The sequence below is a fragment of the Sinocyclocheilus anshuiensis genome, unplaced genomic scaffold (genome assembly GCF_001515605.1).
Source record: "Sinocyclocheilus anshuiensis isolate Anshui unplaced genomic scaffold, SAMN03320099.WGS_v1.1 scaffold2322, whole genome shotgun sequence".
NCBI classification, from domain to species: domain Eukaryota; kingdom Metazoa; phylum Chordata; class Actinopteri; order Cypriniformes; family Cyprinidae; genus Sinocyclocheilus; species Sinocyclocheilus anshuiensis.
Genome location: NW_015556110.1, coordinates 159,430 through 184,449, shown reverse-complemented (window position 1 = coordinate 184,449; position 25,020 = coordinate 159,430). Strand labels below are relative to the sequence as shown.

The 25,020-nt window shown below is 36.3% G+C and overlaps 2 protein-coding genes across 3 annotated transcripts; both read right to left on the bottom strand.

The window, feature by feature from the left end:
* Positions 1 to 185: 185 nt before the first annotated feature.
* Positions 186 to 19,773, bottom strand: LOC107676274 (peroxisomal targeting signal 2 receptor-like). 2 transcript variants are annotated; one of them, XM_016470806.1, is made up of 10 exons: positions 19,427 to 19,773; positions 19,306 to 19,363; positions 18,412 to 18,562; positions 18,243 to 18,320; positions 17,923 to 18,031; positions 12,725 to 12,831; positions 11,980 to 12,093; positions 10,437 to 10,492; positions 7,157 to 7,256; positions 186 to 975 (listed from the first exon to the last, which is right to left on the bottom strand). In XM_016470806.1, exons 1-10 carry the CDS (start codon positions 19,530 to 19,532, stop codon positions 910 to 912), a joined length of 945 nt encoding a protein of 314 aa, XP_016326292.1. In that variant the 5' UTR covers positions 19,533 to 19,773; the 3' UTR covers positions 186 to 909. The 2 variants fall into 2 exon arrangements, with proteins under 2 accessions (XP_016326292.1, XP_016326291.1); XM_016470805.1 differs by lacking the exon at positions 186 to 975 and adding an exon at positions 5,198 to 5,485.
* A 2,576-nt stretch (positions 19,774 to 22,349) lies between these two features.
* LOC107676222 (hairy/enhancer-of-split related with YRPW motif protein 2-like) lies at positions 22,350 to 24,932 on the bottom strand (the record flags this gene model as incomplete). The annotated part of the gene is made up of 2 exons (XM_016470726.1): positions 22,350 to 23,768; positions 24,830 to 24,932. Coding segments are annotated over 2 exons (762 nt in total), but the record flags the coding sequence as incomplete, so codon positions are not given.
* Positions 24,933 to 25,020: the final 88 nt, after the last annotated feature.

Genomic DNA, 25,020 nt, shown 5'->3' with positions numbered 1-25,020 from the left:
ACAACAAGGCACTCGCTGCTTAAAGGAATAATTCACCCCAAAATGAAAATTCTGTCATTAATTACTCACCCTCATGTCATTCCTCATGTCTCGGTCAGCTTTCTGACCCAGACAATGTATAACTGAAATGTTCCCAGACCATAACGTAGTAAGGACATCGATAAAATAGTCCATCAGTGGTTCAACTGTAATTTTACGAAGCTATGATAATACTTTTTGTGCGCAAAGTAACGACTTTATTTAATAATTCTTGTCCTCCAAATCATGTATTCCACCATTATCGAGAGTACCACAATGCTTTCCTCTACACGTAAACAAGGCTCAGCGCATGTGTTCTATGTCATCAGCATCACGCGTATGCGTTGTTTATGTTTATGCCGAGGTACTCTCGATAATGGCGGAAGACGTGATTTCAAGGAGGACTGTTGAATAAAGTCATTATTTTTGTTTTTGTGCACAAGAAGTATTCTTGGAGCTTCATAAAATTACGGTTGAACCACTGATGTCACATGGACTGTTTTACCATTGTCCTTACTACGTTTTACCGTTGTCCTTAATTTCTGTTCCGAAGATGAACGAAGGTGTTACGGGTTTGGAATGACATGAGGGTGCGTAATTAATGACAGAATTTTCATTTTTGGGTTAACTATCCCTTTAAGGTAAACTTTTAGTTTGATTATACACTTAAGAAACCCTATAATAACTTCACACTCTGTTTTTACACTCAGTGACAGCATGAGATTGCCCCTCATCTGTACAGTGCTCCTGACACAATGCTCCTGATGTATCCCACGGGTTCTCCTTTAATAGCGTCATTAGGAAATCCGCAGTGAAATCTTGGCAAACTCTGCACCTGTGATTGGCTCCCCTGTGCTTTGCGGCAACATCTTTCCATGGTGCACCAACCTCCTATAGGGCAGCCAGGCATGAAGGGGTGAAGACCTTTACAGTCTCATCCCAAGAGCAGTCCACAACCTGTGAAGAAGGCCACAGTCACACGATTAAAACTGCATCCACGTGATTGAGGTAGAAAAATATGATAGTTAGATATGGACATTAACAGCTTTGGGTCAGACAAGCTTAAACACTGTCTGTAGCTGGATGCTGGTAATGATACCACCCAACTGGTTACAAGCCCATCAATTTAAAAGGGTCAAATCATGATACAATGGATAAAAATTTTATTTAAAAAGTACAGTATGCAAACAACAACAAAATGGACATAAACTAAAATTTGATATCTTTTGGAATAAAAAAAATAAATAAAAAGATGCACTTTATGGAACATTTTCTATTAATAATTAGTTAATGACCTATCTGCAAATTTCTTGCCTGATTGGACAGAATGACAAAGCTAAAAAGTTCCACCACTGACTGGATACATACAGTATGCAATTATTTTACTTTAATCATTTGTAAGATATTTTACTATTTTTTAAATTCAAGTTAATGCCATTAAAATTCAAAACGCCATTAATAAATCTACCAAGTTCATGTAAAGCACAAAGCTTAGTGTCACCACAAGGGTCAAGTCAGAAAAAAAAGGAAAGAAAGAAATCCCCACGGGTCTGCAGCACTGAGAGAGCACCCTTGATATTGGAAAACAAAGAGATTTTTATGCATGTGCTGCTTTACTGAAATACATAATAATGATGTTCAGCCAACGAATTGTTTGTTTCTTTTGATGCCGCTTCAAATACTTTTTAAAGCATATCTTTTTGCCTGTGCAAGGACATTAAATTGCTACCGTACCATGTACAGTTAACAATGTACTTTTGTTATATTCTTCTCATTATAATTTGTAATAGTAATATCAAGACAAACTGAATATGGGCAGCTGACATAACAAGAACACATAATGATTAATATTTATATTTATTAATATATGCATAAGATATTAATCACAACACTAAAAAAAATGTGGAAACAATTTTCACTCTTAAATTTCTAGTGAAATTCACAATTAATGAATGAAATGGCAAATAACATATTGAAATAAATGCAACATTTTGAAGTAAAAAACTCTATAAGAAAGCCCCAATCTTTGCTTGGCTTAAACAATACAATTCTTTCAAAATAATATATGGACTATACACAAGTCTGTTCATGTCCATATTCCTATTAATAGAATTTCAAAGACACAGTTTGTCCTAACAGACAAAATTCAACTCAATGTGAAAGTGATATAGTGATGTTCCACTCCTCTTTATTGCAGTCCTTTTCTCCATATCTCATTACTCCAGAGCGCTCCAGCAGAAAGCCTGTGACTCACCCATTAAGGGAGAAAAAGTCTTTCATTAATTACTTGACTGCAAAACGCACAACAGAGACTGAGTGCCAGTGAGCGGGCAACAGTGCAGAAGAAACAGATGCAGAGAGCAGGAGCGAGGAGTGAACGGGTGGTCAGCTGATAACACAACGCTCAATATAACTGGAGGCAAGAGAACAAGAATGTGATTCCGCTCTGCTCATCTGAGGAACAATATCTGTTAAGAACACACAATACATGTCCTCTTTTGAGAGATACGTTTTAGGTTCTTGTCAAAAAGTGTAAAGGTATGATGCATCACCTGCTGTGGGTGTAGATGAAGTCGGAGCTGGGCTTTTTCTCAACAACCGGTTATAGTATAATTACCGCATTTGAAGACTTCACTTTGTTCAAAGGCATAATGACTGTACAGATGTTCAGCATGTGCGCAAACCTGAGCGGAGGTGATCAATCAAACCGAAAGGTTAAAAAAGAATGAATTTTAATTGGGAATGTGTGTTTTTAAACTGATCCTTCGTCTGTTAGGAATAGTCAAAATCGACCTATAATCGTATCCACTTAGACAATAAATGACATTGGTGGTGTTAGATCCCCCTTGTCTCTAAAATGTGTATTTGACAATGGCTCAGGGTGAGTTGTGGGCTTGAATATTGGCCTTGACAGCGAGTACGAGTAGCACAAGGTGTGTATGTGTGTGCGTTTGTGTGTATGGTTGGCAGCGAACAGGGAGACTGCGATAGAAAAAGCACTTCACAGTTCTTGCCCTCGCCTTGCAGGAACAACCCACACCACCTGCAGCCTGCCAACAGCTGCACTTACACCCCATGCAGAACTAACAATAAGAGAGAATCGTCTAGGTTACTTGTGTAACCCTTGTTCCCTGAAGGAGGGAACGGAGACGTTACATCAGTCGTGACTGACGAATTGGGATATCGCCCGAGAACCCAATCACCTTCAAGTGACAGTTGGTGTGTGTGTTTCGCCACGCGCACCCCGCCCCGCAGCAGCCCAGCACAAGGGCTGACCTTGGGCATGCACACGAGTGCTGAGCCTGGCGTCTGGCGCTCTGCCACGCCTGACCGCCGAGGGTGCGGGAGGAACTCCACCAGGGTTCGCCATGGGAAACTGAACTGAGGAGTAAAACAGCGCACGTATCCGGTCCGTAGAGGGGAATGGCCCATCAAGCGTGATCCGACACCGAGCAGGTCCGGTGTTACTGCCTACCTGAGGCGAGCAACTGTCATTGGCTCGTTTAGTTAACACTCGAAGGTGATTGGGCTCTCGGGCGAGATCCCAATTCGTCAGTCACGACTGACGTAACGTCGAACGTGACTGACTGAAAGGGAACCATACATACATCAGTTTTCCAATCCTGCATTTTGGCTCTGACACACTGCGGTCCATTTTTTTAGATTTTTTCTGGCGAGCACTATTAGTATAAGAGACACATCACCTCTTCTAAGAGACTTACAAAATACTCTGAAATGGGCAAGACATGTAAGTGAGCTTAAAAGCTTGCCAAATTAGCATTTTGATTGACAGGAAACCCTACATTTTCAAAATGAGATGTGAAGGTAATGGCAAAGCCTTGAAAAAGTTGAATGGAGTAATTATACCCTGCAAACAATATAAATAATTTCAGCAAAAAAGTTCAGGATGCTTTGAGAACGCAAGAAGAAATCTAAAGGGTTTGAAACAGAAGCTCAAACCAGTGGATAGTGATGAAAAGCTAAAAAAATTAAGCAATCAAATATAAAATAACTTTATTATTTTATTATTATTTAATCATATTTATATTATATGTGACCCTGGACCACAAAAACGGTTATAAGGGTCAATTTTTTTTTAAATTGAGATTTATACATCATCCGAAAGCTGAATAAATAAGCTTTCCATCGATGTATAGTTTGTTAGGTTATGACAATATTCGGCTGAGATTCAACTTTTTGAAAATCTGGAATCTGAGGGTGCAAAAAATCTAAATATTGAGAAAATCGCCTTTAAAGTTGTCCAACTGAAGTTCTGAGCAAAGCATATTACTAATCAAAAATTAAGTTTTGATATATTTACGGTAGAAAATTTACAAAATATCTTCATGGAACATGATCTTTACTTATTATCCTAATGATTTTTGGCATAAAAGAAAAATCGCTAATTTTGACCCATACAATGTATTGTTGGCTATTGCTACAAATATAGCCGTGATACTTAAGACTGGCTTTGTGGTCCAGGGTCACGTTATTATATTTGTTTATTATTTCAATTGCATTATACATAATATATAATGCACTACCATTCAAAACTTTGGGGTTGATAAGATTTTTACTTTTTTTGCTTTATTAATTAAATATTTTGTTAATCATTTAAAATGTATTATATATATAATAATAATACAGTATATACTCCAGTCTTCCGTGATGTGGTGCTCAAGAAACATTTCTTATTTATAATGTTGAAAACAGTTGTGCCATGTAATATTTTTTGTGGAAAGGGTAAAACATTTTTCATGATTCTTTGAAGAATACAAAGTTCAAAAGAACAGAATTTATATGAAAAAGCATTCTTATGTAATAAAGATATTATTTCTTTCTTTAAACAAAACATTACATTTTACAGACTCCAAACTTTTGACACAATATTCTAGTAAACACAAAAATACACTGCATATGCAAATACTGGGTGACACAGTGTATTTTCAGTTAGCTATATAACAGTTTCCTTTTCAGTTCTGCTTTAAATTAAATCATAACTTATTTCCCTTGACTACATAAAATTAATTAATTAATTGAAATCAAATCAAACCCATCACGCTCCACATAAACAGTCAGAACAGAAGAGCTTCATATTCACAGGCTTCAGGACCTGAGGTGACCTATAGGTTGCAAGGTATTCAAAGCTAAATCTCAGAAAAATGGCATAGTGGCAGAATGGAGCTGAGGGGTTTGCTGCAGACGTCTCCTGTCAGCTCAGTGATGGCTCATTGACTGCTCTGACTTTTCTTCATCACTGTGAGCGCTGGTGTCAGACAGGACCGGCTCCCCTGGGGACAATGAGCTGAGTGCTCGGTTGCTGTACGTGACCGGTTCCTTGTACACGCTCTACGAATAAGGCATGCCACCTATCTGCAGATGACTGTTTTGAGCACCAGACAGACATCAGAGGTGAAGTGAGGTCAACAGACCAGACCGTACAGTGAGGGTTAACCGAAATTAATAGCTGCAATTGGAGTCATAGAAATATTGATTTAAGTTTCTCAATTATGAGCCACTGGTCCATCAGAACAGATGTCATTAAAAAAAAAAAAATCACAGAAGTAAGAATGGATGATATAGCATAGCACAATTATATATCAATATTTTGGCAATATTTGATATATAACTTATATTTATGCATTTGCTTTGAAATAGCTAAAAAGGTTGATTTTTGCACAATCAGAACTACCTTAATTTCAAACAAACACATGGGAGATTCAAGTAGTTAAACTGAAAAAGTAAAAAAAAAATTATATATATCAGCAATATTTAGCAATATTTAATAAATCACTGCAGGGATATTATAGTAAATTAAAACTAAAACCATTAAAAAAATGTATAACTTAAAATAAAATAAACACCAGAAATAAAATAAAATGAAGTAAAAACATATTATTTTAGCTAGCTGCCAAGGAAACATTTCTCATTTTCATTTAGTGTATGTAGTGATGTGGGACTACTGAAATAACCAAAACTAAAAATGAAATAAAAGTTAATAAAAACTATATAGACATATTAAAAAAATTGAATAAGAATAAGAATGAAAGATTTTACTAAAACTTTTAAATTAAAATGAAAAATATAAAAATAAAAACTAATAAAAACTTAAATTAACTCAGTATAGTGCCTCGATGATACTAACATAATGCATAATACTGACTCAAACGGACAGCTTGAACTGATTTATAAGTCCAGTTCAATTCATTTCTGTGAATCAGTTCAAACTGTCAATTTCAATGAATCACTTGAAAACTCAAAGGAAACTTTTAATTTGGGTCATCAACTTTAAAATGCACATAGCATTTTTTTTGTGCTATTTTTACTATTGAAGTAAAGCTATTAAAACATTCGGTAACACTTTCTATGAAACCCGTATTTATAATACATTATAATACAATAAAAATAGTTCAAAGCAAATGTGTCATATTACACATTCATCTGATCTGATATCTGATCTTATGGCTGTTTGAGAGAAAAAAATGTTGTTATTATTATTATTATTACTACTTATAAGTGGTCTTTGACCGCTTTAAGTAAAGTAGCATAAGAAAAATGGCAAGATATGAGACAAGTTATAATACATTATAACTATAAGAAATATAATCCATTGTAAAAGTGGATGCAACATGTTCATTGTATTATAAATCATCATACTCTTAAAAGCTATAACCACAAATAAGTAAATATTATGATATATTAAAACTGTTCTTATGAATATTCATGAGATGATACAACATATTATAAGGTTTTTTATAATGCATTATGCATTCATTATAATGCCTTAAGAATACCCTTATAACGTATTATAAATACAGGCTTCATAGAAAGTGTTACCAAACATTCTACCTAAATACTCTCATACTTGAATAACACCGGCTTTTCTTAAATAAAAAGGTTGCTTGGAGTTATTTTTGCTCCACTATTGAAAACTACTACATTGTTTTCTCCTAATATTAATTTCCTTTGTGCCACTTATTGAAAGGACAGCATGGGAGGAAGTGGCAGGATGTGGTGGAAAAGAACTGGGAGCTAAACTGCACATTCACTGACCAGTCAGTAGGCCACATTTTCATATTGTTATTTTCAGCTAAAGTCAATAGGTGTGACCCACAGCACTGTGTTTTGGTGAGATTACCTGGTTAGGGATGTGCAGGTTGAAATCCAGGCCACACACAAACTCTGAGTGGTGCTCCAGTGTCTCCAGCAGCGGCTGGTTCTTGGAGTAGTCCCAGAATCTGTGGACGCAGAGCAGCAAAAGGCAATCATGCTAATTGAATGGCCGTTTGTCTTCTCTGACGGGGCAGCGGCTCAAAGCACTGACGCAGCCCTGGCTCACCAGGCCCTGACTGATCCAGTCAGCAAATGTAATTAAATCACCTCTCCGAAAAAAAACTCCCTGTCTATAGGAAAACATTAGGCAGGCATTAATACTAACATTGCCATAGAGCAGAAGTGAAGGATATTATTTATAAGCACAGTGGGATGACAGCTGCTCAGGGTGTGGACGTCTTTAGAAAGAGATGTTTAAATAAATCACCAGCGTGGCATCAATATGCTGGATGTTTGTTAAAGGTTCAGAGGGCACTAAAACAGGGCACCAAACATCACTCATTCAGTACAAATGGTGCAAAACCACATTGTAATAAGATAAACTTGTGCCAAATTACTAAACTCACACAATTTTTGCCAACAATAAGCACAGAAAATGTGAAAAAATGTGCACAAACCACATAACAATTAAAATACAATATTTTGGCAAATGTTTTTTGAAATTGCAGATACTCAGAGAAATTCACCGTCAACACTATACTGTACCTGATATATGCAGTTGTCAATTTGTGCATGTATTTATGTGAAATTTATTTTGTGAGATACATATACAACCAACAGAATCACTGATGTCTGCCATACTTCATTTAAAGCAATGCATCAACCTAAACAAACTGTCATAATTTAAATAAAGAAGGAAAGCTCCTTACACAAAGCAAAGAACAATATAGAAAAATCAATATCCCTGCCTAATTAGTTGTTAAATAACACAGAGAAAGACTTAATTTTCCTTCTGTATCACACTACCATGTATGTGCCGTCATAGCAACTCAGAAAAGCCAGCTGTTATGTATGAAAGAGGAAACCTTATCTGCTGTAAACGAGACCTGACAGATCTGAAAGAGCGACTGCATAGACTGGGTTAAGTAAACAGCTAAGTGTGCGTGTGTGTGTGTGTGTGTGTGGCAGCAGGTGGCTCACATGTTCTTTTGAATGTAAATCCTTTAAAAAGGCTTTGTTTTTAAATAAACACCATTTTCTCTTTACCGCAAAGGGAACAAAAAAGATTCACGTTGATCCGTTCTTCCTGTGGAAATCATTTCTGGTAATTACCTCGCGGTTGGTATTATCACAGTTTACTCTGAAGGTAAAACGAATTAGATAGCACCTTCATCTGTCCTGTCCTGTTCAAACAGCAAATTTCCTGTAATCAATAGAACTGATTTCTATGAAAGCAAAACCGCAAATACTAGTTCTAAAGCTAATTGGCTATAATTCATGCTAAATGAACTGAGAGAACGACAACAAACTGAAAGTTGAACAAATATAAAAAAAGAACTTCTGCTAGGGTTACTAAGGTACAGTAATATTACCGGCTCCTTATGCACTTTTTAAGGACTTGTAAAAAAATCTCATCATAAATTAGATGCATTGCGGGTTAAAAATTAGATATCATTCTTTGTGCATAAATTGCACTATATTATATATAAATTGCATTATTTTGTATAAAAATTGCTTATGGCCTTCACTCCCACTGATAGTCGTCATAATGTGTTTTACTCATTTGCATACAGTTGGACATGCCTACAACTTTTAGTCAATGATTACTGTCAGTCCATTTAAATAAAAATATAAAAAAATATAAAAATATACTGTATAATATAAAAATAAATACATAATCTCACATTTATTACCACTACATTAGCTTTTTGGAAGTATGAACAATATAATAAATGTGTCTTTCTCTTGTTTTTATAGGGATATTCGTTTTATCGTAGTACACAAACTCACAGTGTTTATCCAAGAACTGATTGGCTGGCGCATTTAGTGACAAACGCCTCCAGGCTTAGATAAACAGATAACGTTTAAACAATAAGTTGACAAGCAGCATCGGAAGGAAAATCAAGCTCACCTCTAATAAGACTATCTGTGGCAATCACTGCTCAATATGAGAGTCAATTCTCATTTTAAAAGCCTGTCAACCCAGATAAAGTACTCTCTGTAATCTTTCTCCAACAGCCAAGGCAAAGACCTGTTGTCACTCTTTAAGAGAAACAACTATCCATCCCTTTATCAATTATAACGGTGTTCCCATTTGACCTGTTTGTAGGAGTTCAATAGACTAACTTCAGTTTTAAAGAAATGTTCCAGGTTCAGCTTTATCGACATACTGTCAGTCACATGTCTCTTAGTACAAACACATAAATGAGTAGCAGTGTTTTTTGTTATAACTTAATTTCTACACACAAAAACTTATCTAATTTAAATGTGTCAGAGCTTCACTTGTGAGAACATTACTAGGTGTCTGGCAGTAGAAAAAGGCATGCTAAAGACTACAGTTAACTACAGTACAATCTGTGTGTTCTTCAAAAGCCTAAAAATGTCTTTTACAGTTAATCACAATTAAAGGTTTTTAAAACTTCTAGAGTATATTTGCATAAAATCTATAGGAAAAATGTGGCTCCTTTTTCAAATGACAGCAACTAGGCAGCAAGCTTGGAAAAAATAAAGCCAAAAATTGGCTTTTGCTTTACTACTGTGATTTTTGCTGATATGTCCTTGACAGCCCTTTTAAAGATCATTCCCCCAATGCAAAAATGAGCTCCACGCTCGATAAAAACAACCATGCGCTAAGAGAATGCATTCGCTGCAAAAGGAAATAAACCAGTCTACCCTGAAATGAGATCAATGGGTTTTACAACCCCAGTTGATGGCAAAAGCATCAGTTTTTCTGGTAACGTGCCAGCAATGCAGACTTTACCATTCATTCAAAGGTCACTAAGAAAGATCATCTGCCCTCAACATGAATGAGCAGATTTAGACAATGCAGGGAGGTCTTTAAAAATGTGAAATCCTACTTCATGTGTTTTTGATGGAAGACGAATTGTTTCAGTAAACAATTTTATCCTATACAATTTGTCAACAGTTATTTCCGGTCCCCTAGTTTAATTGGACAATTTGTGATTACCTTCTTATTTACAGAACAGTATAAAAGAAATGGCACAACTGTAACCATGCTGTTGTGCTGATATTCAGAAGAACTGCACTGTTGATCATGTGATGTTGCTTAAACTGAATTTAGTTTATAATTTGCTATTTAATGATTAAATGTGACAGATGCATCTGTGGTCAAAAATGTGGCTTACCTGACTGTGAAATCATATGAGCAGGATGCTAGGACTGTCTTATAAAATGGGCAGAACTAGAAATGACAAACAAATAAAAGAGGAATTAATATACAGTGGCTGCTGAAGAAAAAAAAATTAATTGATGAACATGCTGGCATCTTGATCAATGAACACTGCTTTAAAACCTAATATAGCATATAGGCTATATTTACACTGCAGCTGAATGTGGCCCAAATCCTTTCATCATTTTAGATGACGAACCAGTTTAAATATATACTGGATATATCTGACTTTTTTTTTTTTGCAATCAGACTTTAGTGTGAATAGTTCAAATGAATTTCAATTTTTACATCAATTCCATCGGGCAAAATCTTTACTTGTTAGCAAGCTAAAATAATGTGATGTTAACTTTAAAATGAGATCTTTGAGATCTACACGTTTTTATTGATTAACTCTCCCTCTGCCGGAGTGTTTTAATGATATCAGCTGAATTATGACATCACCAATATTATCATGACCCTACAGGAAGAGTTTTTGCAGAACAGTAAATGAGAAAGACAATAGACCTCTTTATCACCGATACAGTATAAGAAGACATTCTAATCATATAATAAGAATAAACAGTGTTCATTTCAAAGCTGTTTGACATCATTACATTCAGGAACACACAATCTCATGCTTCACAGCCCTCCTGTATTCCCAGTGCAATAAACTGTTCATAGCTCCTTATTTCACACATGCTATTTTTTCTACATTTTCTGAAAGCTGAGAGCAAAACCATTAACTTGAAACGGCTTGTGATTTCACCCTGACCCAGCTGAAGCGGGTTTTATTCTCATAGCTCCATTTGGAGGTACAAGCTTCCTCGTGTGAGCATTTGTGTATGTTTTGGGCACAGGTTTGACAGTGGACTGGTCAAGTGCACTGATCTCTGTAATCTACATAATTGCTAAGTGTTTGGACACTCAAGCGCTCACATTTTCTCCAACTCAATTTAACAGATCCCTAAAGATAATCTGTTTATATACGAAAATCCATAGCTGTCACATACTGTACAGAAATACACTGTGAGTTTTACACAGACAGACACTGCTGCATGCCTCATTAATGTTCAAAAGACTTGTTAAATTAATTAAAGCAATGAACAAACTAATGTGACACTGAATGGCAGCTGTAGTCTTTACCCTTCATCCAACTCAATATTTTGAACTGTTATGATTTCTCACTGTGGCCCCCTTTACACATTGTTTGCATGACCTTTCATTAAAGGGGTCATATGATGCGATTTCAAGTTTTCCTAGTGTTACAAGGTGTTCAAGTGTTACAAGCTGATTGTGCATAGATAAGATCCCTGAAGTTGCAAAGACTAAAGTCTCAAACCCAAAGAGATATTCTTTATCAAAGTTAAGAGCATGTCAACATATTCTGTTACACCAAATACACAAAATAATGATCTTTAAAAAAGCATCATATGACCCCTTTAAGACACACTTCTGTGAAAAAATGAGGCCAGCTTTTAAACTAGAATAACAGAAATAAGTTGACCATCTAACTACAATACCTTTACTCTACGGATGGCGTAGGAATGGCCCATCATTTGAGCTACAGGATGTCGGACGTTACGTAGGTCCCACACTCTGAGACTGCAATCCACGGCTCCAGTGACCAGAATATTCTGAGAACATGAGAGGAATAACAATGTGAATGGAATGAAATACTATTGTGCACTATATACTTTATTTTGCATATACTGCATATATATTTAATAGAAGCAGTATTCTAGATTGTTGGTCACATGACACTATGTTACATGCTTAAATCAGTAAGTGGCATACGTCATCTCAGAAATACATAAAACATTTTTAATTTCCAATTTCTATCAAAATACTGATAATTCACTCAAAATTCTGCGACTGTAAGATATTAAGAAATTAAAACTTTTTTTCAGCAAGGACACACTTATGAAAAGTGACAGTAAAGACATTTATAATGTTACAAAATACTTAAAATATTTCAAATAAATGCTGTTCTTTTGAACCTTCCATTCATCAAAGAATCCTAAAAAAAATGCTTCCACAAAAATATTAAACAGCACAACTATTTTCAGCATTCATAATAATAAGAAATGTTTCTTGAGCACCAAATCAGCATATTAGAATGATCTCTGAAGGATCATGTGACACTAAAGACTGGAGTAATGCCTTTTTTATGTGCTCAGAGAAAGTTCAGTACAATAAACACTTCTATATACTGTATCACAAACTGTGTCACAGATAGTGAATGAACTGAATAGAGGAAATAGTCACCTGGTCGTATTTGCACCAATCACAGCTGAGGATTTCAGTCTTGTGCGCTGGGACGGCCAGCCTGCACGATCCCGCCTTCACATCCCACACTCGCAGTGTCCCATCCCCTAGCAACAGAGACGAGTTTCAAATCTCAAGTGTCAGATTTTTAAATCTTCTAAAAAGCCACAACATTTCTCATATAAATTCCCGGTCTGCACTCTCTGCAGAATCCTCTGAACCATAAGAGACATTTCAAGGGCCACTTGCAGTCAGCATGAATGGACCCAGGGCAAGGCGCTGAGGGAAGTCTACGCTGCACAGGCCACAGATTTCTACAGGGAATTTCTCTTGTCGTATCTCTTTTACGCCTTCTATCTGACCTTTTTCTCGAAGCACAGCATTTCTATTCTGCAGTAAGCAGTAAATGGCCCAGACATTCACTTTTTACAAGTCACTACATGTTGCAACGTTAGCAGTATCAACAAACAGCAAAAGACTCAAGAATCAGTCACTGGGGGTTTCTCTACTGTATATGGTGCATAAGTATTCAAAGTCTGGTTAAATAGATTTAAGCATAAATGTAGCATTAACGACCTGGTGGAAAAATTTCATATGTTCCCTAAACTGCAGGTCCCACTTTGAATAACCTAAAAAAATCCATAAATAGCTATATATCATGCAGAAACGTAACGCATTAAGTGAGCACCGGATAAACACAGCATAACCATATTAATGCATATCTGAAAAGCACACAGACCCAACTTAAAGGGATAGTTCATACAAAAATAAAAACTCTTGTCATTATTTACTCACCCTCGTGTCGTTCCAAACCTGTATGCATCTCTTTCTTATGCTGAGCACAAAAAAAGATATTTTGTATTTTGACCCCAATGTTGATATCCAAAGAGTTTTGATTCCCATTGATTTCCACTTTATTATAATTTTTTTCCATACAATGGAATTCAATGGGAATGGAAAATGTTTAATTACCAACATTCTTCTAAATATCTTCTTTCGTGTTCCACAGAGAAAGATTTGGAACGACATGAGGATGAATAACTCACTTTTGGGTGGATTATCCCTTTAATATTTCATCTTCAAGTTAAGCATCATTATTACTATTGCGAAAACCCCCCAAAAGATGTTATGCATCTCATCTTGCACCATTTGTGGCACAGACATGAATAATAGCTCAAATAACAACAGACTAGCTTGTCCCTGTGCATATAAACCAGATATGGAGTAAATATGCCAGTAAGATTTTTAAAAAGTCCAAATAAGATTAATACAAAACATGAATCTCAGTTTCTCAATCGTAAAAACGGCTTTAAAGTATGTGGTATTTACTTGACGATCCAATAGATCGTTGTTTAAATTAATAGCCCTACTTTAGTTAATTACATCTCAGGAGGCTTGTGCCAGTGACTATTGTAACCCTTATTGATTTGGTGATCTGCAACTGATGGAATAAATAAAAACCACTCTGAAATGCAACCCACAGGGAGTGACAATAAATTAAGCCTATCACATAAACACTTTCAAGTACTCTAGGAAAATATAAACAGAGTGGTTTTGTATCACAATATACTGCAACATAGTAGCATCAGGAAAAAGAGACTGCATTTCACCTATGGGCCCTAATATGATTTGAATTCAAACAGATTTAAGCGTCTTTCGTGCCTACATAATTTTTTTTAGATACTTTTCAAATGCTTTTATGTATAGATTTGATTATTTTACCCTTGTCATAGATGCAGACTAAAATATAAAAATCCACAATAAAAATATATAATGGTACATTTTTTAAATTATGATAATCCTAACAAAGAGTAAACCCTGTCACCATTAACTGTCTGAAAAGAATTTATTCAAATCCAAAGCTATACCACTCCAGCTGATGTGAACATATCAGAAAACAGAAGACAAAAAGGGTCTTAACATGTTGGACACAGCTTGTAGATTTCAGAGAAAAGTGTTTGAAGGTTTTGAGGAAGATTAATTATGTCAATATTTCAATGAGCTCAAGTTTAATAATAACTTTGAAATGTGGCCCGCTCTAGGCACTTCTATTTTAATTATTGCGGAACAGATCTCTTACTGAGATTGTTGGCATGTAAGCGTCTTGCATTAAAGATTTCCTGGCATCCCAGCCGGAAAAGCCAGGGCTCCTGCTATCACTGCATAGAGCTGGGAGGAGGTGAAATCTCTGAGAAAGGGAGGTGCTGAAATTGTCTTTTCAAAGTACAGAGGCACTTGGAGGCCCTGTTGACTACATCATCAGATGACAAAAAAGTAAAAAAAATCTATGTATGTATGTATGTATGTATATATATATATATATATATATACACACTACATATATTCATAAAAATATTATTAATATTTTATATATATTATAAAATATTATAATATAAAATATTAAACTAGAAGTATTTTGTAACATTATGAATGCATTTATGATCAATTTAATGTGCCGTTGCTGGACTAAATTTAAAATAAATAAAATTACTGATCCTTTTTACAATTACTTTTGAATGTGTGTGTGTGTGTGTGTGTGTGTATTACTACTTAATGTAGACCCTGGATATGGGATAATGTCATATTAAGAGAGTTGATTTTTTTCAATGTTTCTAACCAGAATTTTAATATTTATATTTGTTTCTATATTCATACAACCATATCAACATTATAAAACACAGCATGAACCTGAAAATACAGTATATTTTTCGTCTTACCAAATCCTGTAAGCTATGGAGGTTTAATTATTTGACGTAATGTTGTCTGACGTCAGTGTCTATGCAAATACTGGCCAGAAGAATCATGAAATATTTTTCCACAAAACTGCAATTTGGCATTTGTATGTCGAAGAGACATGAAAGAGGTTATTCATGAACATAAAGCTTGCAGAAAGTCACAATCAGTCCTCTTAAATCTGATCAAATCTGTGCTGGAAAGCTGTGGAAAGTTGCCATATTTATGGAAAGCATAAACCTGATGCTGGCTTTATGTTGTATGCTTATATAAGAGGTTTCTGTGATGAGAAAAGCTAGCATATCTAACATCTTTGCTGAGGTAGCATTTTACAGAAACCACTTTTCCCATGATCACATTTAGCGTTTGCCACGGTGCTGGGGTTTAGTATTGATTTTCAGACACATCTCATTACACACATGGTGTCAACATATAATAGCAAAAGAAAAGGGTCCTCCATCAGCACAGGAGGGTGTCATACTTACCACGGCTCCTGAGGAGGACCGAAATTAATACAAAGGAACATGGATGAGTATCCTGTACATGATCCCTCAAGGAACCATAGATGGGTTGTATGTGTGTATATGCATTCAGAGTTAGTCATTATTGTCTGATGCACTATAAGTGGCCCTTGACTCCTTGTCACCATTCATACATAAAATGCATTATAAAGGGATGCAATTCTCCTTTGGTGCTACACTGAAGAAAGAAAGTCGTTAGGGTTTCAATGATATGAGGGTGAGTAAATGATGGCACAATATTAATTTCTGGGTGAACTCTTTGTTTAAGCACTGAGAGTTAAGATCAGCAGTAAGTGGCTACTGCAGGTCCAATGTGCTGCTGATAAGATCACAGCAGAGTCGTTTGGAGCTGATCAGCTCTGATGGTTCTGAAGGCAAAGCCTGGTGTTTAGAGTTGTAATGTGGTCACCAATTCCTGCTAGATCTGCGAGAGATGTGTGCTCGTGACACCCTTGTGAGTCCTTCTTACACAAGTACAAACACACAGATTACTGTGTAGACTGAGTACAATCTAAAAAACACCCAATGTTATGCAATCAGGATTATGCAGAAATGTCTACCATGAATGCACTTTTGAAAAGTTGCCAAGCACAAAATGTATCTAGGGCTACTCGGTCAATTAAAGATTTTATTTAATTACAACAAAAAGCAGATTAGTTATTAATCACACATAATCTCACACACACACGGTTTTTTTTTTTTTTTTGAGAAAAAGGGATTTTATGCACATGTCAGAGTGCATGATTAACTGTGTTAATTTTTGTGTTATTTTCTAATTAATTGCACTAAATAACACATTAAATTAAAATCCCCAATCAAAACTAAAAGAAAATGTTTAATTAAAGGGCATCTGCAAACTCCAGAGGATGGTAGTAGCTCGCTGCTGACCTCATGGGGTGAATGATTGTATTATATCTGTAGATTTATATTTGGAGCTTGCAGATGCCTTTTGACTTGCTAAAAGATTTGGCTACTAGTCCAAATTAAAATATAATACAATCTCAATCTTCGCCAAAATGTATATTTGTCTATTTTTTTTTTTTGGTCAGTTATATTGAGGGCAATGAGATTGTAAAATGGTGCTACACGTCAACACAAACTGTATTTCCATATTTAGTGTAATTTGTAAGTTGCTCTCTAGTGTAAAATTTGCCTGTGATGCAATTTGAATGAGCCAAATATTACAGCAAAATCAAGACATGAAATAAAATAAACTGAAATTACATAGATTTAAAAAAATACCTTAAACTTATTTTATCTCAGCTAGCTGCCAAAGCAATATTTCTCATTTTCAATAAGTGTAACTTGATGTACTAAAATAACTAAAACTGAAATGATGTATAAAAACATACAGACAAAAAAAATCTAAAATTATATCAAAATATATAAATATAATATCAAAATATTAATAAACTATAACAGTACCTCAGTGATACTAAAATAACATGGTTTCACAATTCCATTTTCCCTTTTCTCCTCTTAATTTCCTGTCCTCTCCCATCCCTCACAATATAATTAGCAAAAAGTCCCTTGAACTGGTAAAATGGACTGGTAGTCTAATACACACACAGTATATATCCAAAGAGACTTCAGCTGCTTTCAAAGATTTTATCAGTACATGCTTTTCTTAGAAATAAAACTCATGGTCTATTTACATTTTTATTCTTTTTATTATGTGTCTTGTCGCAGTCATTCTGTTTGTGCTGTGGAAGCTTCTTTCACCAAAACAAATTCTTCATGTGTATAAACATACCTGGCAATAAGGCTTTTTCTGATTCTGATTGTTTTGGTCTGCCACATGGTACCATCTTGATATGCATGTCTGATCACCCTATAATATTTGTAGTCTACTCTAATATCTGCATCCCAACACAGTAATTTTCAGAAGTAAAGCAGCAATCCTTCCAAACTTCATGGGAGGACAGATACAGCTCATTTTCCTACCTGAGGCTGAAGCAAAGCATGCTGGGATATGAGGAGACCAGATTGTGCTGTAGATGACACCCTCATGACCCTGCAGGGAGCTCACTAACTGACATCGCTCCGGATCCCACTGTGTGCAAATCAGGACAACCATGGAGCTTATTTTATGTCAACAAGTAACAACATTTACAGTATGTCTGATCACCAGTGCACAGAAAGAAAGAGTTTTTATCTTCATTTTAAAGGTTAGTTGCATTTTTAGCCTTAGTTAAGAATTGAACTAAGTCTCATTTTTCAACAATGTCTGCATATATTCACCTTCTAAAACCAACTCCACTTACCACTTTGGCTGTGTGGTCCCACGATCCCGATACCACCAGGTTCTCCCCCCGTGTCTGACTCCAGTCTACTGAATACACCTACACCAAGGCCAGAAGTTTTGCAGTTCAGAAGTTATGAAGTGCTAAGTGCAGGGAGCTTTAACATGAACTATTGAGAGTGTGAACTCACCTCTTGTGTGTGCCCTTTCAGCACCTGCAGAAGACCTTGCGTGTGGGCCGTGTCCCAGATCTGCAAAGATCCATCACCTCCTCCCGTCACCAGCACATGTTCATTGTTCTCACTCCATGTCACATCGAAGAGCCCGTCATTCCAGTTAAAACTGTGTAGGAGACAAAAAGATACTCAACCTCTATTTAATGATCAGTCACATCTCCACTTCTCCTTGACTCTGCATACCTGCATCTACGGTGGCCTTAAAAAAGTTATCCTATATTCTAATTACTTATTGCTAATAAATACATAAATAAAATTATATATGTAACCCTGGACCACAAAACCAGTCTTAAGTTGCACGGGTATATTTGTAGCAATAGCCAAAAATACATTGTATGGGTCAAAATGATAGATTTTTCTTTTATGCCAAATATCATTACGATATTAAGTAAAGATCATGTTCCATTAAGATATTTTGTAAATCTCCTACCGTAAATATATCAAAACTTAATTTTTGATTAGTAATATACATTGCTAAGAACTTCATTTGGACAACTTTAAAGGCGATTTTCTCAATATTTTTATTTTTATTTTTTTTGCATCCTCAGATTGCAGATTTTAAAATAGTTGCATCTCGGTCAAATATTGTCCTATCCTAACAGACTATACATCAATGGAAGGCTTATTTATTATTTATTCTCTCTCTCTCTCTCTCTCGCTCTTTCTCTCTCTCTCACACACACACACACACACACACACACTCTCTCTCTCTCTCGCTCTTTCTCTCTCTCTCACACACACACACACACACACACACACACACACACACACGCGTGTGATATGTGTGTGTAAAAACACTGTATTATGTCATAAAAAAAAATGAAGTCTTAAAAGAGGCCAACAAATTACCTTTTCACAAGTGAAACATCTGCCTCTCTCTGCTCCAGCACAAAAAGTGTCCCACATCCTAAAAGACACGAAGAGTTTTCATTGGCATTTATGTATGTTCATGCAATATTCCAAATATTACCTGCTATTCCATAATACTGCGATGACGCACAGGCGATCGTAGAAGCCAAAAAAGGTGAAATCTCCACCGCATATCCATGACGGCCTGGAGATTTAAACGACTTCATACTCTCTAATAACTCGGTGCAGAAGTAACGCCTAGGTCACTGCACTATTGACTCTAAAGTCCACCAAAAATGTATTCACGATAAATAACCTATTACGTGTTAAAACGCCAAACATTTGTCGACAACGGCGAAAGCTTGATACATTCTCAACCATCAATACAACGGTAAGTTACATCAGGAAATCAATGCGTTTGCAAGGTAGATACATTCAGCGCAAAACATGTGTATACCAGATGTTTACTTCCGTGTTTTGACTGCGTGGAAAAACGCGAAGCTGTGATTGGTCAGATGAGGATGATGTCAATCTTGAAGATAGTTTAATATAAAATGTATCGTGTTATTTTTTTTTATTTTTTTTTTATTCTATGTGGTTTTATAAAATAGAAACTAGAGCAGAAAAAATATATATATAAATGCTAATTGATTGCACGTAGTCTGCAAAAATGAGCGACTGAATGAAGAACAAGCTGCGGCTTAAAATGATCTCGCACCAGATGGCAGCATTTCTCTAGTGAAGATCCATTTGTTGTCTTCAGACTTCACACCTCACCATTTAATATATTTTGACGTTGTAGTGCCATCAAGATAAAACATAATGAGGAAATTGTTTTTTTTTAAAATTATTTTATGTTAATAATTCCTATACAAAACGTTACTGTGGTGGTAAAGTGTTGGAAATACCATTTGATATATACTATGGTATTAAATAATGTACCATTTGTATGTACCATATTATTTACATGCTATTCAAGTTTTTGTCAAAGAATACCTTGGTACTAGTATGTTTTGTTACTTTTTTAGATGTTATATCTATCTATCTATCTATCTATCTATCTGTCTGTCCTATATGGATTTGCTATTATCACATTTTAAAAATGTGGGAGGACAGTTCATAATCATAATCTTTATGTTTTGCAATTAGAAACACTGCATAAGAAAATATATTCTCTTAAAATTCACATTCATATGCTCAATACATCCTCTTCAGTATATTAAATGTTACAAATAATACCAAACAGTTCAGGCTAAAAAGTCAAAATGACTGATCCTGTGCCCTAGAGCCTAGAATATGATCTATGTGAGCTATGATCATATCTATGCTGCTTTTATCCTGTGGTCTGGAGCATGAAACACATCTTGTAGTAGCTAAACCATTTTCATGTGTGGAAACTAATGAAGCTGACTACATGGCACCTTTAAAAAATGGCGCAAGATGCTGAAAAGCAGGAAGACGCAACGTCAGTCTATGGGCACATGCACATACTATTGATAGACTGATGTTATATCTATCTATCTATCTATCTATCTATCTATCTATCTATCTATCTATCTGTCTGTCCTATATGGATTTGCTGTTATCACATTTTAAAAATGTGGGAGGACAGTTCATAATCATAATCTTTATGTTTTGCAATTAGAAACACTGCATAAGAAAATATATTCTCTTAAAATTCACATTCATATGCTCAATACATCCTCTTCAGTATATTAAATGTTACAAATAATACCAAACAGTTCAGGCTAAAAAGTCAAAATGACTGATCCTGTGCCCTAGAGCCTAGAATATGATCTATGTGAGCTATGATCATATCTATGCTGCTTTTATCCTGTGGTCTGGAGCATGAAACACATCTTGTAGTAGCTAAACCATTTTCATGTGTGGAAACTAATGAAGCTGACAGGCTTACTGACCACATTCACACCGCTGACTCTTTGCCTGTGTGATGTTTTGGGGAGATCATGTGCGCCCTTGATATATGACGGCCACTTCAAAGGCAGGGGCCCGGCGTGAGAACCAGTCGCTCTAAAGCAGATAACCGGCGGATTTATGGCCCCACACTTTTCCCATGATTGCCGGTGGGTAGCAGGCGCTGTTTGCCTTAATCCCCATTCACTTGGAAATGCTGATACGTTTTCTCTTAAGGAATTTAATGGTGTGACAGTGATTTACTAATGTAAATCTGTCTAACAGACCCTGGCATAAAGGGATTGGATTAGGGCGGCATAAAGACCCATCTTGGGGAGGAGTGACTGGTGTTGTTGTGCTTTCATGTGGCGCACTATACTGCAGTCCGACCGGCGGTTTGTTCACGCCCGCCAGAATAGCTACATAAGTTTTGACTTGAGCTGTCCCTGAGGGACCAAGGGGGACCTTGAGGGACCTTGTCTTTGAATAACAGCAAACATCAAATGAGAACTGCTTAAATGTTATTTAGAAATGGCTGCAACATCAACAAATTCGGCATTGTCAGATTTTATAAGCAAACGTGAACATATTTAAAATGGCTTTTTTTTTAAGCTTACTTTAAAGTTGTTTGTAGTTACTTTTAAAAATTACTTTTTGAATATTTTTGACCAACAAAACCATAGATGTTACCACATTAAACATATTTTAGGTTATCTAAAATGTTTGACAGTGATAATTGAAATCATTGCAGTGTCAGATTTGGCAATGAAAGTTTTTACAAACAAAAGTGAACATTTAAAATAGCTGGTGATTATGTAACGATGTAGAATGTTGGTGTGTTTTATTCAATAAATGTGTTTGTAGCTTACTTTAAAGTTTGTCGACAGATTTATAACTGTTGAAGTGGCACTTATAATTGCAGTTGTTTGTTTCACTTCATTGGCTTCTTTTGCATTATTAGAAAAACACATAAAAGAACACAAATATTTTTTTCCACCATACAATTTCAAGAACTCAAATTATGCTATGGGAAAACAATTACTTTCTCTCATAACATTCCACGATCTGTTGTGGTGAAAGCAAATGGAATGATGGTTTTATGGTGTCAGAATGAAAAAACACGCAGTTTCTTTAGGGACATCTGTTTTTTTTTCTTTTTTGCATAGAAAAAAGGTTACATCTTACAGAGCATGGTAGGGTTATTAAAAAGGTAACAAAGTTCCAGTAGTAGAAAATCTCACATATGAGTATTAGTGAATGTTATTTTTAAAAAATACAGTAGGCCTATTGTGTAAAGTGGAGAAGATCCTGTCTCCCCCAAAAAACAGTAGTGATTGAAGTGCATCATACCAACTCATCTGTCTAATTTCAATATAAACTCTAGTTACAATCTTACACATATACAGATTTACAAACTGGATTGTTAAATCATAGATTACAAAACTGATTCACACCTGACTTTAGTGATTATCTGCAAAACCTTTGGTTTGTCTTTGAACAAACTGTTCTGTTTTACTCTAAAGCTACTGTATGTTTGTGAAAATCACATATGCTTTTTCTATAAGCATACATCTCAAATGCAGTATTTTAGCAGTGTTTATGCAGGCACTGTCGCACAGTACAGTCCTTTACATGAAGTTAAAACAGTAACTGATTTTTTCTTCAAAAATGAAAATCGCTCTTCATCGTTATGGGTTTTCACGCAGCTTGAAGTGTAAAGTCAGTCTTTCTTTCCCTCTCAGAAAGTTGGCTTATGTTTGATGTTGCATATGTGTACAAGTGTAAAGAAAAAACCCAAAGTGCTGACCAAAGCAGGCACAATAGCTGTTTTGTTTCCTTTATGTACAAAGTGTGGAAGACGTCCAGATGCAACAAGAGCAAATCCAACACTTAAAACGCTCCCACTTCAGTCCCCCACGGTCGGTATGGTTTACTGCTGCTTCCGCTGCTCTGTTGGGATGTGGTGGATGTGGAAACGGAAGGGCTCACGGAGGAAGAAGCCACCGAAGATGCCATTACGCTGGGGCTGAAAAGCGGGAATCCACCGGGAAACGTTAGAGGGAAGGTTTGTGCCGCTGCAGCAGCGGCCGCCGCATGAACGGTCGCCGATATCGAAAGCAGCGAGGTGGACAGCGGCGGTACGCAAGGAGTGATGCTGCCAGTAGAGGGCGCTCTGAGCGCGGAGTCACTGTGGGTGAAGGAGGAGGTCAACAGGGCTGCACTCCTCTGAGGAACCTCAGACAGCCTGATAGAGGAACTCTCGGAGCACGGAAGTCCACTTTGTTGCAGGAACGCTGCTGGGATGGGATGCAAAGCGGCGGCCCACTGATGCGGGTGGAGGGCCTGCTGGTGATGGGCCATTGATGTGGTCATGGCGGCCGCTTCCCTCTGCGAGGCGCAGCTGCTGAGGTGAGAAACCAAGCGGATGCGGAGGGGGTCGCTGGAGTCCAGACCTTCAACGGAGCTCAAATACCTCGCCACTTCAGTAAGACACTCCCGAAAGCCGATGCTCATGAAGTCCATGGCCAGAGAATGAGCATCAAAGTATCCTGAGAGAGTGAGAGAGAGAACAATTAAAATGTGAATGCCACGCTTCTCTCCCAAGCTTTTTTTTCCCCCTCCATTTCTATCACCTGATGTAATTTGGGTTTAAAAGACACTTAATATTCAGTAATACTGCATTATCGATTTGACTGCACTGACACCAATGGATCAGAACAAAACTTGATCTGAATGATGACACTACTATCTTTTATAGAGCTGCTTTTATAGCTGAATTTAATTACAATAGCGACACTTTTATTAAACTATGAATCAACAGTTGAGCTCAATAATGACACTATTGTCTTCTATAGAGCTGATTGTAGCTGAATTGAACTCATTTCATAATTGATACATTTTACACTAATATTGATTTAAACTGAATCAACACTGAACTGACTCGAGCTAAATAAAGACACTATTGTCTTGTGTAGAGCTGCTTTATAGCTGAATTGAACTCATTTCATAATTGATGAACTTTTCAGTTATTGAACTGAATTGAATTAACACTGAACTGATGAGCTGATTAATGACATTATTGTTTCTGTAGAGCTGCTTTTCAGCAGATGTTGAATTTATCATATATTTGATCAAGTTTGCATCACTGATTCTGTTATTTTCCTACTTATTACCACGAAGCTGCTGTGAAACAATTCAAGCGCTAAATAAATAAAGGTGACTTGATTTGAAGCTTTAATCATGATGAGTCAAATGCAACCCCACTGTGCTCGAGAGGCTAAAGCTAAGCAGACCGGGATTGTGACCTGACCTGTTTGTATGTTTGTTTTGTCTCCCCAGTGCTTCGGTTTTAACACTCATTGGAAAGCCCTAACAAACCCCCAACAGTGCAGCCTGTGAATGTGGCCCCACTCCCCTCCCATGGATTTATGAAAGCAAACACAATCCCAGGGTCAAGTGCTTCTTTTGTCCTGCCGGCACTTTCCCACGAGTTCAATCCTACCATTAACATTGATTTCCACTTTAATCTGGTCAAAAGGGAACTCTGTACTCAAATTTCACTACAGCGTTAGGTGGTGTGCAAAACAGGAGCCAATAACAAGCAGACTACCTTTTCCTGCTGTGGCCTGGAGCATCTTCAAGTGATCCACTGTCATCTGCAATATTTCCGCCTTCTCTAACTTGGCAGATCCCTGGGGAGAAGCAACAGGATATGTGTGGGTTTTTTAATATGATAGCTTTGACAACATCATCTTCCACTTACATTTAATTTATTATAATTATTATTAGAACTAATACTTT

Coding starts and splice junctions, on each gene's coding strand:
- LOC107676274 (XM_016470805.1), bottom strand. CDS start 19,532: ATGAAGTCGTTTAAATCTCCAGGCCGTCATGGATATGCGGTGGAGATT. Junction 18,321..18,411: donor TGAAAGGGCACACACAAGAG/GTGAGTTCACAC, acceptor GCCTTGGTGTAG/GTGTATTCAGTAGACTGGAG. Junction 7,257..10,436: donor TCATATGATTTCACAGTCAG/GTAAGCCACATT, acceptor CTGCGTCCACAG/ATTCTGGGACTACTCCAAGA.